The 17,532-nt window shown below is 33.7% G+C and overlaps 1 protein-coding gene across 5 annotated transcripts in view; it reads left to right on the top strand.

Annotated features, from left to right (window-relative positions):
• The window catches only part of MMS22L (MMS22 like, DNA repair protein), a 124,469-nt gene that overhangs the window by 12,304 nt on the left and 94,633 nt on the right, over positions 1–17,532 (top strand). For 4 of the 5 annotated variants that reach the window (XM_069599233.1, XM_069599234.1, XM_069599231.1 and 1 more), the window contains exons 7-11: positions 1,553–1,643; positions 3,208–3,338; positions 4,762–4,875; positions 7,462–7,635; positions 16,125–16,187. In XM_069599233.1, coding sequence (XP_069455334.1) covers positions 1,553–1,643; positions 3,208–3,338; positions 4,762–4,875; positions 7,462–7,635; positions 16,125–16,187 — 573 coding nt within the window. The remainder of the gene's footprint in view (positions 1–1,552; positions 1,644–3,207; positions 3,339–4,761; positions 4,876–7,461; positions 7,636–16,124; positions 16,188–17,532) is intronic. The other variant, XM_069599235.1, reaches the window with a different exon arrangement.

Genomic DNA, 17,532 nt, shown 5'->3' on the forward strand with positions numbered 1-17,532 from the left:
CTGTTTTCACAGGTGAATATATCTAATCCATAGAAACCAATTAGGTAATTGTTTTTAATCTTGTCGATTAATAAAGATTCATGGGTGGATTGTGAGGAGGAGGGTAATTTTCCTTTTTAGTCTCTGTAAATTGGACTGGCTTTTATTTTCTGAATATCCATTGAATGCTTAAGAAAAATAAAAATAATTTATCTAGAAGCAGAAATTAAAAGATGCATGCAAGGGTCCTCAAACTAAGTTTTACCTTTCATAGGCTTTTAATTAGACAGACTTGTTGAAAATATAGGTTACTTGAATGGAATCACCAGCACATAAACAAAAAAGTCATATACTGAAATACTGTTCTGAAACATCAGCAAAACCAAAAATCATGAAATAGCATCTTTCAAGACTTTACGTATTTCTTACGTTTTGCTTTTCTCATACGCAAGAAAATGCTTTAATTGGTATTCCTAGTTGAACATCTGTCTTTTATTCTTTTTAAGGGACTTTTAAAAATTAGTAATATTATCTCTTGGTATTATGTATTACAAATATTTTCATTTATCTCTTTCAACAATTAAGCTGACTTGCTAGGTACATCATTTTTTTCTGTAAAATTATATTTATCAATTTTTTCTTTAATGTAATTCCTATGCTCTTGTAAAATACATACTTTTTTTTAACATCTATCTCTAATTCATCTTTTAAAAAATATACCTTGAAGTAGGAAATCTAGTATCTTACAAATGAATAAGTTAATTATCCTGACTCCTACTGAATGACCCACGTTTTCCCCGCTGATTTGAATGTGTGTCCACTTCTCTCTTCTTATATTTGCAGTTTATTATTTATTCCTGAGCCAGTGTTGTTTTACTAGTGTTTTGTTTTGTTTGTATGTTTGATAAGGCAAGATCCCTCTCCATCATTCTTAGATATCTTAATAAAAAAGTATGAATCATTGTATTTTAGTGAATCAAAATGTTGATTGAAGAAAATTTATTGATAACCTGCACAGCACAGTAAAGAGCACTGGCTTTTGAATCGAATAGAATTAGGTTTGAATCCTAAGGAATGAATTGAGGGGTAAATTTCTTCACCACTTTTAACTTTAGTTTCTTTATGGACGTGACAGTAGTGTCTTAAATGATTTAAAATTTCTTCTTAAAATATTTTATGGACATTCCTAGGTATTCATTACATTTAAAAACCATATTTCCTGGCTAAAGTCTAAAATAAAATCATGAAAATGGTGTTTAAAAAAAATTCATTTACTGGTTTGCAGCTGTAGTGGAATATCTCTTAGTTGGTAGCTACCTTTACTATGAAAATCTGTTCCTATGCAGCCCCGAGGTGGATCTGTCTTCAACATCAGTTAAGAGTATATCCTATATCCTGCTTTTAAATAATCTCTAGTGAAAAAAATCCTCTTAACAAACAAGACAGAGGTTTCCCTTGCACTTTTAAATAGTGGTAGGTTAACTTGTGCTTAGGGCAGATTATTGTGACATGCTGTAAGATACCTAATGAAGCATTGTGAGTTTTCAGTCTCAGTTGATAATATCATTCACAGCTTTACCCGCCATCATGGCATTTACTGCATCTCCACCTAGATATCCATTGGCTGGTGCTGGAAATTCTTCACATGCTTGGTGAAAAATTGAGTAAGTTTATAGATTTCTGATTTACATCCTTTTTTTTGAATCTAAACATGTTTAAATTGTTTAAGATTATACAAGTAAGTGCTTTCTAGTTGTTATTATTTTCAATCAAACAGTAGCAAAACTAGAAAGTGAAGGTCTTAACTTCTTTTTTCTAGAGATAACTACTGGAAAGAATGGTCCACTTATCTGTCCATCCATACCTATTGTTAGTATACATAGATAGAAACATATATAGGTAGGGTTTTTGTTCTTGTTTCTAGCCACAAGTAGTGTCATATTGTTCTGTGGAGGGTTTGATTTAATAGTGCTTTTAGAGATCTGTTCACGTTAGTACATACAGTTTTACTGATTCATTTGTTATAGATCTTATGGACCTATCATAATTTTAGCCAACTCTTTTTTAATATTTCTGTTATTTCTGTTTATTTTAATATTACAAATTACATTTCACTGAGCATCCTTGTGTGTATATACGTCAGTGCAAGCCATTTTGTACAATCGGTTTTTTGAACTAAAGTAGCATATTGCACTTCTAATGTTGTGTATGCTGCTCTGGTGTGGTAGAATAAGTTTCCCCAATTTTATACACTTAACCATGAGCATATCTTTGCCTCATACCCTTGCCAGTAGAAGCTATTATTATTTCTATTTTTTGCCAACTTATATGTGAAAAATGATATTGAATCTGTTTTGCAATTTCCTGATTATCAGTGAAGTTGATCATCTTTAATTTTATTGTCTTTATATTTGCTTTATTAATTTGTTCATTATATTTTGCAAAACATGTTGCATTATTTTTTGTTTCACTCTTTCCTGTTTTTCTTTAATTTGAAGTAGTTTGTATATATTATGGATGGTAAAGTTTTATTTCACATATTGCCTGTTTATTCTTGGTCTTTATAAATATTATCTAGTTGTAAATTATTAATTATTTGGGTTATAAAGACATTCTAAACCTCAGTACCCATTTTTCAAATGAATTAATGCAAAAATACATATTTGTATACGTGTGTATGCTTGAGCACTTACATGGATACATATGAACATAGAATCGTATACATAAATGTCATTTCCTCTCTCATGTTGACTCTACTTCAAATAATATTTTTTAAAGCAATAGGTGAACTTATTCTGACACAGGTACAAATTTTGTTATCTGTTACCTTGGTTTGCTCTCTTTCATGCCAAAAAACAATTACACATGGTTAGTTTATCAGTATTTGTTAAAAGAAAAATGTTTTAAAGGCATTATTGGTTAGAAATATAGGTAAAATTTTCTAGTATTTACCTTCTTGTATTTTTTTTCTTTTGTTGCATTGTTGCTCTTTAGATGGCCATATTAAGGAAAGAAAATCTATTAAATGGTACTTGGGAGTATTGAAACATCACTGCTCATATAAGAAAGGAATTGTTTTCACATTTAACATTTATTTGCAGAAAAAAATTTCTTTTAACTGTTTCTGTTGCAGTTTTGTTATGTTAATTTAAAGGTGTACAGTCACTTTCTTCCTTCTGAATTAGTAAAATCTGCTGTAGTTTTAAACAGAATTTATTTCATTTTTAGAACAAGTTGTATATAGTCATCAGTTTATGAATCTGGCAGGTGACAATTTAACCAATGTCAGCTTATTTGAAGAACATTGTGAAAATCTTCTTCGTGATTTAATAAACTTGTCCCTCAACAGGTATGACAAGGTAATGCCTTAAGAGTTTATTTGCATTTTTGGTATTTAATGACAATAGTCAGTACTTAATGAGTGTGGTTTGTTCTATAAGAATTTAACCTAAAATGATTGACTCGTTAATTCTAATTTTATATTACTTTTATTTGGGAGTTGGTTGGGGAAAGAATTTGAGGTAAACATTTAAAGAGGCTAGAATTAGTGTTTTAGAGCTTTTTTTTTTTTAAAAAAAAAAAACACTTTTCTATTGGTCAAATAAATAAGACAGTGTTTATGATGATTGGAAATTTCCCTTCAAATAGAGACCAGTCCTTTAATAATCTATTGCTATATATAACAAAATAAATGAGTACTTAGCTAAAGTTAGTTGACACATTTAAAGAGTGATTTTGTTTGCTTGTTTTCATAAAAGGTGTAGAATTGGGGGACATTATGTGTTTTTACTAAATTACTTATTGTAGTGCTTAAAGCAGTGATTTAATAGTGCTATGGTATATGTTTATTTTCAGTCAGTGGAAATCTGTTGACTGTCTAAACTTCAGGTAACAAGCATAACTGTTACCTATGGGAAACTGGGATTTTTAATTTTTTAAAATTTAGATCATGTTTTATGTATTATCTAAATCTAGTCTGTATTTATAATGTAATTGGTAGGTTAACCAGATATGATAAAGTAATATCCTGATGATTATTTTACTATGTTATGTTAGAAAATTGTATAATATGTGAAATAATGAACACATTATGAATTTCAGAAGTCTGGCTATCCTTAAAAATATAGTGCATATTCTTTGTATGCCACTTGAGGGTATATTTAGGAGCATTGAGAGTATGTTTGTCACAAAAGTGGTAAAATTGTCTAATCTTTATGAATTCCTAATTTTGCTTAATTCTAAAAAATTTTGGTCTCAATTACAGTGAATTTAAACTTATTTTTTAATCATTTTTTTAGAAATCTGTTTCTTTGGTTGATGGATTAGATCAAGGTTTGGAAACCATGGCCCTGTAGCCAAATCTGGCACATCAACCTTTTGTAAATAAAGTTTTACCGGAACACATTCCCATCCTTTTCATCCATTGTCTATGACTAAAGTTGCAGAACAACGGCAGAATTGAATAGTTGTAACAAAGGCTATTTCACTATTAAAGACTCAGATATTTACTGTCTAGCCCTTTACAGAACAACTTTGCTGTCCGTTGGACTAGATGGCTAAAGCAGGTTTTTTTTTAAGTTGGGAATTCATTGTGTACTTTTGTTTTTACATGGAAATTTATTTTAAAAGTTAATGAAATGGTATTTTTTTATAAGCAATTTTACGTAATTGAGCATAAATTTTAAGTCATGAAAATCAATCTTTTAAAACATTTGAGGGGAGATATGTGGCATGTAAAATTCTGCTATCTTGTAATTTACTCTTTTCGGTTCTTTTCTGAAGGTTAGGCCTTCTGAGGCATTAATGAGTCACCATTGCCCATGTCCATGCATTAAGGAATTATGGGTTCTACTCATTCACCTCCTTAATCACAGAAGTAAATGGTCTCTCTCAGAAGTAAGTTATAAAACTGTTAGTTATTGTTACTAACCCTTATATAGAATTTATGCAGTTGGTTTGGCAAAGAAAAATCTTACAAAGTTGTTTTCTTTATAAACAGCACTGAATACTAAATACTTACTGTATTTTTAACCCTAAATTGGCAATAGGAAAATTATAGGACAGTTATGAGATTTGACTCATAATTTTATCTTCTCAAGTTCTTTTTTTCTTCTATCACGAATCCTTTAAGCTAAAATACTTTTAAAATGCTCTTGTAATTCAGGAAACATTTAGTCAGGAAATGAGGCAGATTTAGATTTATTAATCAATTTACAGTATCTTATTTCAAGGAGGGAGAAAGAAAAACACAAAGGGGAAGGTGGCAAATTTTATTTTACCTCACTTTGAATCAGGTCTTCAGAATGGGACTTCATTTTATTTCAAGTGTTCTGAATTAGGGGGGAAAGAGAAATAGCCATATGCAGAAGTAAAGAAATAATTAATTGTGAAATGATACTTAAAGAAAGTGGTTTCTATATTCTTATTCAGTTAGGAGTTTAGAATGATTTCTTCCTATATACATTTTCAAGACTTTATCCATAAATTAAAAAAACTCTATTGCTCTCTGAGTCAGAAGCTCAATTGAGCTTTAAATTTCTTTAAAGACACTACAAATTCAGGGAAAAGTAAACTGAAAGAACAGAGATACCGTTCCTATTAGAACGACCAAAATTGGGAACACTGACAACTCTAAATGCTGTTGAGAATGTGAAACAATAGAAACTCATTCATTGTGGTAGAGATATAGAATGGTACAGCCCCTTTGGGAGACATTTTTCCCTTTCCTTGCAAACCTTAGCATGGTCTTAACATATTGATCCAACAGTTGTGCTCCTTAGTAGTTACCCAGGAAAAACTCTCGTCAGCACAGAAACCTGCACATAAATGTTTATAGCAGCTTCATTTATCAATTATTTTATAATTGCCAGAACTTGGAAGCATCCAAGATATCCTTCAGTAGGTAAATGGATGATGAACTGTGGTATATTCAGACAATGGAATATTATTTAGCACTAAAAAGAAATGAGCTATCAAGCCATGAAAAGACATGATGGTGGAGATGGTATTGTTTTAGTCATTCAGTGGTGTCTGACTCTTGTAATCCCATGGATTGTAGCCTACCAGGTTCCTCTGTCCATGGGATTTCCCAGGCACGAAAGTGGAGTGGGTTGCCATAGGAACCTTAAATGCATATTACTAAGTGAAAGAAGCTAGTCTGAAAGGTTATACAATGTATGATTCCAAGTACATGACATTCTTTAAAAGCCAAAACTGAAAACGGTAAAAAGATTATTGGCTTCTAGGGGTGGGCAGAACATAGGGGACTTTTAGGACAGTGAAAATATTCTATATAATTTTAATAATAACAAATTTTAATAACATTGGAGACAGAAGAGATTAAAAGCATTCTGACAGGAAAATGCTGCTTTGAAAAGAATGGCAGTCAGTTTGGCAGCTGATTTCTCAACAGCCATAGAGGCCAGTGGGAATGGTATCATCATTTTACTAAAACAAACTAATTTTCAACACAAAATTCTTCATCCAGCACAATCTTTCAAAACTTGGATGAAACAGTTTTCAATGAAGCAAAATTAAAGGGAATCCTGAAAGATAAGTTTAGTAGAATAATAATAATGCCAAAGTGAAAAGGAAGGTTATTTGAGCTATAGGAAGGAAGGGAGTAATGAAAGTGGTAAATGTTCTGTACAAATTATAATTGAGTGGGGTTAAGAAATAAAGTACACAGTAATACTAGCTTATAAATTGGGTGGGGCATAAATGAGAGTATTTCAAAGTCTTTGTTTAGTCCAAGAGAAAAGCAAGATATATGTGAACTTACCGAGATATTTGAATGTATGCTGTTGTTTTTAGGGTATCACTAAAAGAAAAAGTAGATTATTTAACTTAAACAGCGTGATAAAGGGGAAAATAGTGAAATTGTCAGCCCAAAAGAAGGCAGGAAGAAGGTGTAGATGGAAGAAGTAGGTGTATAAATAGAAATACGGAATAAGGTGGTAGATTTAAAACTAAATTTGAGTCATTACAGTAACTGCAAATGGACTACTAATTGCTCATTTAAAACATATACTGTCAAAGACTGTAAGCTGTTTATAAGAGAATCTAAAACAAAGTTCAGAAGAATTTGGAACTGATAGTAAAAGATACGAAAAGATATATATCAGGCTATCAAAGAATGGAAACAAAGCTACTTAAGAATACAAACACATAAAAAAAGATGAAGCCAAACAATGTCTAATTAAGGCTTGTATATTTAAGTGGCAAAACTTACAAAACTAGGGAATGATATAGTAGTCAGAATAATGGTTATCCCTGGATGGGAGAAGAAGATGTGATTGTGGGAGTTGCAAGAGCTAGTCATTTTCTAATTTTTAGCCTGGGTATTTTTATTATTCTCTAAGTTTTACATATGTATTTTGTATTCTTTTGTATTTCCTTATAAATATGAAGGAAAAAACCCAAATCAAGATTTCTGGATCAGTTTCTGAATTTAACTGAATCATAATACCTCTGTTTCCATAGTCATTTTGGAACTGTTTGAATAAACTACTCAGAACACTTTTTGAAAAATCAAATGACCAAAGAAGATCTGTGCTTACAGTCCAGCCCAGGGACCCACTGGGTTTTAGTTGGTGGATTATTACTCACGTAGCATCATTTTACCAGTTCGATCGCCATGGAACGCCAGATGAAATGGTAAGGTTTTATTTTTTAAACTTTCTTAAATTATTGTTAACATATCTTTTTGGTAAATAAATTAGAAAGTGAGCAGAAACAATAAAAATCAGATTATAATCCTACAGAAATAAATTTAGCTTTTGAAACGAGACATGCTGGATCTTTCTAAATCTTTAAAAAAGTGATAACTAAAATCTCTTAAGATTGCCAAAGGGAAAGCCTCCATCTCCAGAAATGAGTTAGAGAAGTTTTGGGGGAAGATACTTTAATCTGTTAAACAATCATGAAGTTTACTTCAAATAAAAAGACAGATTTTAACTAGTATGTTAATTTCTAGTTAGAAACTTTTTTTTTTTCATTTAAAAAGCACTATGAAATAAAACCAGCTGGTTGATGTATTCATTTGAAATCTTATTTGTATATAACTTATTCCATCTTCAAAAGTAGTATAGTATTGTATAAACCCATTAGTTCCATAAAGTAAGCATCTAGAATCTTGAAACCAATGTGTCTATATTTTCAAAATTGATCTTTTTTTCTGGGGATGATTGCAAAGCTGTCTGATCAACAGACCTACTCTGTGAGCTTGTAAAAATTAAGATTTTTTAAAATCTGGAGATTGTGTTTTAGTACTATAATCTGGTCTGGAGTTTGGGAATTCTTATTTTTGAAAAGCTCTGTGAATCTCCATCAGGTATGGAAACGACTGCTGTATGAAACATGTTCCTTGATGGACTTCACATATTTTTCCCTTTTTGGAATACTAGACAGAGCCCAGAAATCATCCATGGAATTTGAGGGTCAGTTAGTATTGACATAGTGTTGTAGAAATGGAAAGGGCCTTAAGAGGGCCTGTAAGTATCCGTTAGTAATAAAAGATCCTTTAGGAGAGCCCAAGATAAAAGTATGTTAAGTCAGAAAGTGCTCTGACAAGTCCATATACTGCTCAGTTTCAGTGTATTTAAGCATTTTACTGACTCTTTGAGAGAGAATAATAGAATGAGCGTCTCAGAGAAAGATCATATGTCCTTTGTTTATGCTTGTGAGTCCTTCCCATACTGGTGTATGGAAAATGATAAATGCTGTTATTACTGTAGAAGTGCTCTTATTGAGTATCTTAATGGAGTTAATATGGTTATGTTTCTCTTCTTTTAGTTATTAAAATACTAGAACAACAAAGAACTCAAAAAATTTACCTATAATTCAAAGGTCTTTGCATAAGCATTTTTCTTTCTCTTACCATAATTCTTCCAAATACATATTTCTGGTTTTAAATCACTGTAAATGAATATGGCAATTAGTTAAGCACTTCGTGAGTTCCTGTTGAGTGGCTATCATAATAATAGGTGCCCATGATAGGATACTCATGAAATAAATTGTGCTGCCTCTTCAAGTAATATGCTTTCAAGTTATTAATGCTTGCTGGAACTGCCACTAACACTTACTTCAATAAGCAGTGCATTGCAGTAGTGGTTGATGTTGACCCCCGCATACTCCCAGTATGGTGGGTAATCTAGCCACATTAATATATATCATTACTATTACTATTGTGGTGTTGAATTGTACTGGTGCAACCCTCAGTTGCCATTGCTGAAATCACTCTTCTGTTTCATACAGAGAACTCCATAGGACATTATTTCTTTTATTAGTTCTGGATCAAGATAGTGAAAGAATTGTCTGTATTTGGAATTTTCTGTCTTTTAATATTGCCAGTAGTTCTTTTATGATTTGCTTTTGTCAAGATACGTATTTTTTTAATCTTAATCTTTAAAATTATGTAGAAGTTGTAGAGAGATTTAGAGGAAAGAGAACCATGTGTTAGTTGCTCAGCCATGTCCGGCTCTTTGCACCTCCATGGACTGTAGCCCACCAGGCTCCTCTGTCCATGGAATTCTCCAGGCAAGAATACTGGAATGGGTTGCCATTTCCTGCTCCAAAAGAGAGCCAGAGTATTTGGGGAAAAAACTACTTTTATATAATAAAAATAATAAAGATGTGTCATACATGTGTATATATGTCAAATAGATTCTGCCTTTATTCATGAGTCCTCAAAAAGTTTCAAACATTTCTTGATTTCTTAATGGCTTTAAAAGAAAAACTCAAACTCTCCAATTAATGATAGTTTTCATTAGGGTTGATACCTTCAGCATTTTGCATTTGCAAAGTATTTAATATCTCAGAGTGACTATTTGGTTTTTATCTCAATGAAGTGTTATGAAGTAGGTGAGAGATTAGTATTACATCCATTTTACAGGTAAAGAGACTGAGGTACATCCTGGTTGTACTGTGTACAACTGAAAAACAGTAGCTACTAAAATAGTTGCTACTAAGAAAAAATAGCAACCTATTTTTTATTACTTAGATAAACTCGATATTAGGGACTTTCTCAGGACTTCATCTTATGAATAGGTCTCTGGGAAGTAACCATGTGTATCAATTTGCCAGGGACAATCCCAGTTTGTGTCCATTTCCCCCTCATTCCACATCTGGTTAGTTTTTCCCCTTTTCTCAAAAGTTTCTCAATTTGGTTTATAAATCATATAATTATTTTAATCTTTGATCATAAGGGTATATTAACTCATTCTTTCAGAGATTATATAGGATGTTAATTTGTGTCCGAGATCTACTTAAAGAGTTTTGAAAATTATCTGAATTTCTTTTTTCCTTATGGTGTATTAGCATAGCTAGCTACTGTATAGAAGATGGTTATGCATTGATCATGCTTTATTTCACTAAAGAATTACCTGATGTGAGAGGATGATAGAAAGCTACAATGATCAGTCATATATTCTGCAGCAGAGAACTACCTCCAGTCTTGTGATAATCATAAAGATGTTTCAGTTTTTAAATGTAAACTGCTTTGCCCTGAAGGTTAATGTGAAATCTTTCTTTTTTTAGGTCGGTTTCAGATATGGTTAATTTTTTTTTTTAAGTTTTTGTAAACTAGACATTAGCTGTATGTGTATTTAAATAAACACTTGCCAATTGCTTAGTACTGGCTTATAAGAAAAATTTCGATCTCACTTTTCGTTCTAGAGGCTTTATATATTCATATATTTTTGTTTAATGCTTGTCTCTCAACTTAGATGTGCTATCTTCTTACAACCACAGGCATCTGTTTTGCTTTTATTCTTTAGAAATATAGTTGATTTCTAGTGTTTGAGGGGTACAGAAAAGTGATTCAGTTACATATATTCTTTTTCATATTCCATTCCTTTATAGGTTATTACAAGATACTGAATATAGAGTTCCCTGTGGTATATAGTAGATCCTTGTTATCTATTTTATATGTAGTAGTGTGTATCTGTTAATCCTGTATTCCAAATTTATATTGTCCCCCTTTCTCCTTTGGTAACCATAAGCTTGTATTCTATGTCTGTGAGTCTATTTCTGTTTTGTCATAAGTTCACTTGTATCGTTTTTTTAAGATTCCACATGTAAGTGATATATAATATTTGTCTTTCTCTGACTTATTTCACTTAGTGTGATCTCTAGGTCCATCTGTGTTGCTGGAAATGGCATTATTTCATTCTTTTTTATGGCTGAGTAATATTCCTCTGTGTGTATGTGTACACACAGAACATCTTCTTTATCCATCCATCTGTAGATGGACATTTCGGTTGCTTCCATGTCTTGGCTATTGTAAATAGTGCTACTATGAACATTGAGGTACATGTATTTTTTTGAATTAGTTTTTGTCTTTTCTGGTATATGCCCAGGAGTGGGATTGCTGGATCATATGGTAACTCTTATTTTTAGTTTTTTAAAGACTAAAGACTCCTTACTGTTCTCCATAGCGACCATATCAATTTACATTCTCACCAACAGTATGGGAGGATTCCCTCTTCTCGACAACCTCTCCACTATTTATTATTTGTAGACTTTTTGATAATGGCTGTTCTGACTCGTGTGAGGTGATACCTAATTATAGTTTTGATTTGTATTTCTCTAATAATTCGCAATATTGAGCATCTTTTCGTGTAACTGTTGGCCATCTGTTTGTCTTCTCTAGAGAAATGTCTGTATAGATCATCTGCCCAGTTTTTGATTGAGTGTTTGGGTTTTTGATATTGAGCTGTGTGAGTTGTTTGTATATTGGAAATGAATCTCTTGTTAGTCACATCGTTTGCAAATATTTTCTCCCATTCTATAAGTTGTCATTTCATTGTGTTTATGGCTTGCTTTGCTGTACAATAGCTTTTAAGTTTAACTAGCTCTCATTTGTGTATTTTTGTTTTTGTTTCCATTACTATAGGAGATGGATCCAAAAAAAACATTGCTGTGATTTATATCAGAGTGTTCCTGTGTTTTACGGTATCTGGTCTTCCATGTAGGTCTTTATTCCATTTTGAATTTATGTTAGTATATGGTGTTAAGAGAATGTTCTAAGTTCATTCTTTTACATGCAGCTGCCCAGTTTTCCCAGCACTGATTGTTGAACAGGCTGTTTTCTCCATTATATATTCTTTTGTTATAGATCAGGTGACCAGAAGTGTGGGGGTTTATTTCTGGACTTTATCCTATTCCATTGATCTATATTTCTGTTTTTGTGCCAGTACCGCATTTAAAAAAAATTATTAGTATAGGTCTCTAAGATAATCTGAAGTCAGGGCACATGATTTCTCTAGTTCCATTCTTTTTTCTCAAGATTGTTTTGGCTGTTCGGGTTCTTTTGTGTTTCCATACAAATACAATTTTTTTGTTGTTCTTGTTCTGTAAACAGTGACATGAGTAATTTGATAGGTAATCTGTAGATTGCCTTGGGTAGTACAGTCGTTTTAACAATGTTGATTTCTTCCAGTTAAAAGTGATGAGAGTAGGTATCCTTGCCTTGCCCCTAATGAGTGTTACCTCTTACAATTTTAATTACCTATTTAAAAAGCAAATATAGTTTAAAGAGAATAATTACTTTGGGACATTGCAGGGATCCTCAGTACAATCAGTCTTGCCAGCTGGTTCTTGTCTTTGAAACTTTAGGAATAGTGATAAAGGTGTGAAACACATCCTTAAACTGAGCATTGCTTCAGGTTACCTAGTTGGCTGGACGTGGAGACTCAGTTCAGTTCAGTTGCTCTTGTGTCCGACTCTTTGTGACCCCATGGACTGCAGCAGACCAGGCTTCCCTGTCCATTACCAACTCCCAGAACTTGCTCATACTCATGTCCATTGAGTCATTTATGCCATCAAGCCATCTCATCCTCTGTTGCCCCCTTTTTCTCCTGTCCTCAATCTTTCCTAGCATCCTGGGTCTTTTCCAGTGAGTCAGCTCTTTGCATCAGGTGGCCAAAGTACTGGAGCTTCAACTCCAGCATCAGTCCTTCCAATGAGTATTCAGGGTTGATTTCCTTTAGGATTCACTGGTTTGATCTCCTTGTTGTCCAAGGGACTCCCCATTATTCTCCAGCACCACAACTTGAAAGCATCAATTCTTGGGTGCTCAGCCTTCTTTATGATCCAGCTGTCACATCTGTATATGGCTACTGGAAAAAACTTAGCATTGACTGTACAGACCTTTGTTTGCAAAGTGATGTCTCTGCTTTTTAATATAGTGGCTAGGTTTGTCATAGTTTTTCTTCCAAGGAGCAAACGTCTTTTAACGTTGTGACTGCAGTTACCATCCACAGTGATTTTGGAGCCTAAGAAAATCAAGTCTGTCACTGTTCCCATTGTTTCTCCACCTATTTGCCATGAAGTGATGGGACTGGGTGCCATGATTTTAGTTTTTTGAAACAAAACTGTTAGCATCAATGTGTGCCGGTATGCAGGGGAATTTTGAGCATTAACTTGCTAGTATGTGAAATGAGTACAATTGTACAGTAGTTTGAATATTTGGCGCTGCTTTCTTTGGGTTTGGAATGAAAACTGACCTTTTCCAGTCCTGTGGCCATTGCTGAGTTTTCCAAATTTGCTGGCATATTGCTTGTAGTACTTTAACAGCATCATCTTTTAGGATTTGAAATAGCTCAGCGTGAATTCAGTCACCCTTACTAGCTTTGTTTGTAGTAATGTTTCCTAAGGCGCACTTGACTTCATACTCCAGGATGTCTGGCTCTAGGTGAGTGACTACACCATCGTGGTTATCTGGGTCATTAATACCTTTTTTGTACAGTTCTTTTATGTATTCTTGCCACCTCTTCTTAATTTCTTCTGTTAGGTCCTCGCTGTTTCTGTCCTTTGTTGTACCCATCTTTGCATGAAATGTTCTTTGGTATCCAATTTTCTTGACGAGATCTCCTGTCTTTGCCATTCTGTTTTCCTCTATTTCTTTGCATTGTTCACTTAGAGCTCTTATTTTTTCTTGCTATTCTTTGGAACTCTATCTTTCCTTTTCTCCTTTGCCTTTCGCTTCTCTTCTTTTCTCACCTATTTGTGAAACGTCTTCCAAAAACCAGTTTGCCTCTTTGCATTTCTTTTTGTTTGGGATAGTTTTGATCACGCCCTCCTGTACAGTGTTACAAACCTCCATCCATAGTTATTGAGGCACTCTATCAATGCTAATCCCTTGAATCTATTTGTCACTTCCACTGTATAATCGTAAGGGATTTGATTTAGGTCATACCTCAGTGGTCTGGTGGTTTTCCCTACTTTTTCAATTGAAGTCTTGATTTTGCAATAAGGAGCTCATGATCTAAACCACAGTTAGCTCCAGGTCTTGTTTTTGCTGACTGTATAGAGCTTCTCTGATTTCACCTGCAAAGAATATATAATCAATCTGATTTCAATATTGACCATCTGAGGATGTCCATGTAGTTCTCTTTGGTCCAGGGCGAATTCTGTACTACATGTTTTTTCCTGATAAATATTTTGCATGTACTTTATTTACATAAATATATTTGAGAAAACCAATAATTCCTTTCTAAAAACTACATCATTGTACAATACTAGTTATCTACTGATGTGTAACAAAATTTTGCTCCTTAAAAGAATGAACATCTCACACAGTTCTTGAGGGTGTGACATCCAGTAGAAGCCTAGGTGGGTTGTTGTGGCTCAGAATCTCATGTGTTTGGAATCAAGCTGTCCCCTGGGACCTCAATCTCGGGGGCTGGAGGGTTTACTTCTCTTTTTGCTAACCGTGACAGAAGGCCTTAATTACCCATCATGTGAGCCTCTTTGGTACTGTTCTTAGCATAACTTTTCCCAGGAGTCAATGAGAGAGATAGTCATTAAGACAGAATCTTCAGTGTCCTTTAATCTTGGGACTGACATTCTTTCAGTACTACTAGTGCTGGTATTCTTGTATTAACATACCAACTCTGGTACAGTGTGGGAGGGGATTGAATAAGGGCATGAATTCCAGGAAGCAGAGATCACTAGGGGCTGTCTTAGAGCTGGCTACCACAGTCACTAAGCACCTTTATTAAGGAAATACTTGTTCAGTGATTTCTTATAGTTAGCATCCATCTTATATGAGCATTATCCAGCCACTTAAAATCTGAATGTGCTTTAGCTTTTTATTGGTCACTGGAGTTCATCCTTATGAATAGCATGGGTGCTATAAAAGGGATAGGAGGGTGTGAGGAAACTCTTTGCCTTTATTCTTTAAGACCTCTGGCTTAGCTTTCTAAGGTCTCAGGTTTGCTTTTGCACCTTTTGTTCTTCCCTTGTTTGAAACTAGCTGTGATTTGCATCTTTGTGAATGTACTTTCTTTGCTTCTGGTTTTGACCGGTATCCACATATCCAGATCTTCAGGAACTGAATATCAACTGAAGTAGCATGCATGCTCAGTTGTGTCCAGCTCTTTGTGACCCTGTGGGCTATAGCCTACTGGGCTCCTCTGTCCATGAGATTCTCCAGGCAAGAATACTGGAGTGGGTTGCCATTTTATCCTTCAGGGGATCTTCCTGACCTGGAGATCAAATCTGGTTTTTCTGCACTGCAGGCAGATTCTTTACCACTGATCTACCTGGGAATCAAGTGAACCAGGTATCCTGTGAAAAGTTCCTCTAGGTTTTCCCTTGGGAAAAGTAGAGTTGTTCTCATTGCTTAGCCTTTGTGAAATATGTTGGCTTTTTGAGTCGTTTTTATCTTTCTTCTTTATTGTAGAGGCTTCTGGATAGTTGAGATTACCTGGTAAGTGACCACTGGCTAAATGAGGTATCAAATGTGTAAAAGTTGTTTTACAATAATTTTTTTAGTTACTTGTTTACTAGAGTAGACCATTTTGAGGCCGTTAGCATAGGGGGAGCCTGGTGGCCTACTGTCTTTAGGGTCGCACAGAGTCAGACACGACTGAAGTGACTTAGCAGCAGCAGCAGCAGCAGCATAAAACAAAGGTAAAAATCTCTACTGAGTAAAGTACAGAATAAGGAAGATACTCGGTGTTGTAAAAGACTCTAAAATATGCTTAAATTTTTTTTTCCTATTAGATGATAATTGACAGCAATAGTTTACTATTTGTTAAAACGTTTATAGTTTTATAGAAGCACCACTGTAATAAAACAACTCCTGATAATTGGAGTATTTAAGGGCAATAATTTTAATGCAATATTTTCTCCCTTTCTAGAGACAGATGGAATCAAATTGGAATTTTGTAGAAGAACTGCTGAAAAAGTCCATCAGTGTTCAGGTACACATTTAAAGTGAGGTGGTTTGTGGGCTTTGCTAAATTTTTATGTTACAGATTTTAATAACCAATCAAACTGTTAAAATGATTTAAATAACAAACTTGGTTTACTTATTAGAAACTCGAGCTAAGAATCATCATTCTCTGTTAATGCAGAGTCTTTGTACAGTAGTTTTTATTTTGAAGATTTTTATTTTAACACTGAGTTGCCAGTTAAAGGGCAAAGATAATTATCGTAGTTGGTGACTTTGACAAAATGTATTCAAAATAAGGAGCAGAAGCTTCAGAATCAGCCATTCCTGGACTGTATGATATCAAGTCTAGGAGACACGATGAGGGAGATAGTCAGTGGCATTGGAAATTCAGCTGTATCCTCGTCACAGCAGGAAGGTGACTTGCCTTGCTGAGCAATTTGTCTTACAGGCTTGAATCATACTCTGACTGATAAGGTCCTAGTTTCTGAGCCCTCATTTCATAGCTTATCATTTTTCTTTCTGCAGAACTGTTAATGCAGTGCTTCATGGCCCAGAGGTCAGATTTGACCTTCTTTTAAAATAGTTTTAAGTGTGCTCTTCATCACATCTTTAAACTTATTGTATTATAGTTCTGTAAAGTTTTGTGGCATAAGTTGTTTATGTAAGATTTTAAAGGGAAATTTTAGTATTTTTTTAAGTTTGGGTAATAGACTCATTTTCTCTTAAGAAATGAGGATTGTTAAAAACCTGAAGAGGAATAAAAAATATAGTAGTACAAGACTGCTACACATATACATATACATTTATTTTTTACCCATATCTTTGAAAATCGTTTTAATGGCTTAAAAATTTTTTTTCCCTATTATCATTAATCTTATTTTTTTTAGGTAAAAACATAAGTATATTTAGTTATAAGATAAAATTTCTAGTTATGAACTAAGAATTCTAGATTAGAATGCCAAAGAACTCTGAATATATCAGTTGCATCAGAAGCAAAAGAGCTGTTATCTTAACCATTGTAAAAATTGTTGTTTCTTTTTTTGTATCATTTTAATTGGCTTTCTCTGTTCTTTTTGAGAACATACTGATTTTAGTAGCTCAAAGTTTCAGACATGTGTTTTTTTTTTTACTTCAAGAATGTGTGGAATCCCTAAAAAGTGGCCATTATTTACATCATCAGTTTTTTAATGGTATCTGCTAACGCTGTTGTGAGGCTACATCCCTAATTCTTGTAAGGAGGTAGACTGACCATGTGGATTTACCTGGCTGGGGATATCCCAAGATGTGGGACTTTTCGGTGATAAAACCAGGGAAGACCTTAGAGAACTGGGCCAAGCCAGTCACCCTAGAAGCAAGGATAGTACAGCTCATCT

This window comes from Ovis canadensis, chromosome 8, assembly GCF_042477335.2.
Source record: "Ovis canadensis isolate MfBH-ARS-UI-01 breed Bighorn chromosome 8, ARS-UI_OviCan_v2, whole genome shotgun sequence".
NCBI lineage: Eukaryota > Metazoa > Chordata > Mammalia > Artiodactyla > Bovidae > Ovis > Ovis canadensis.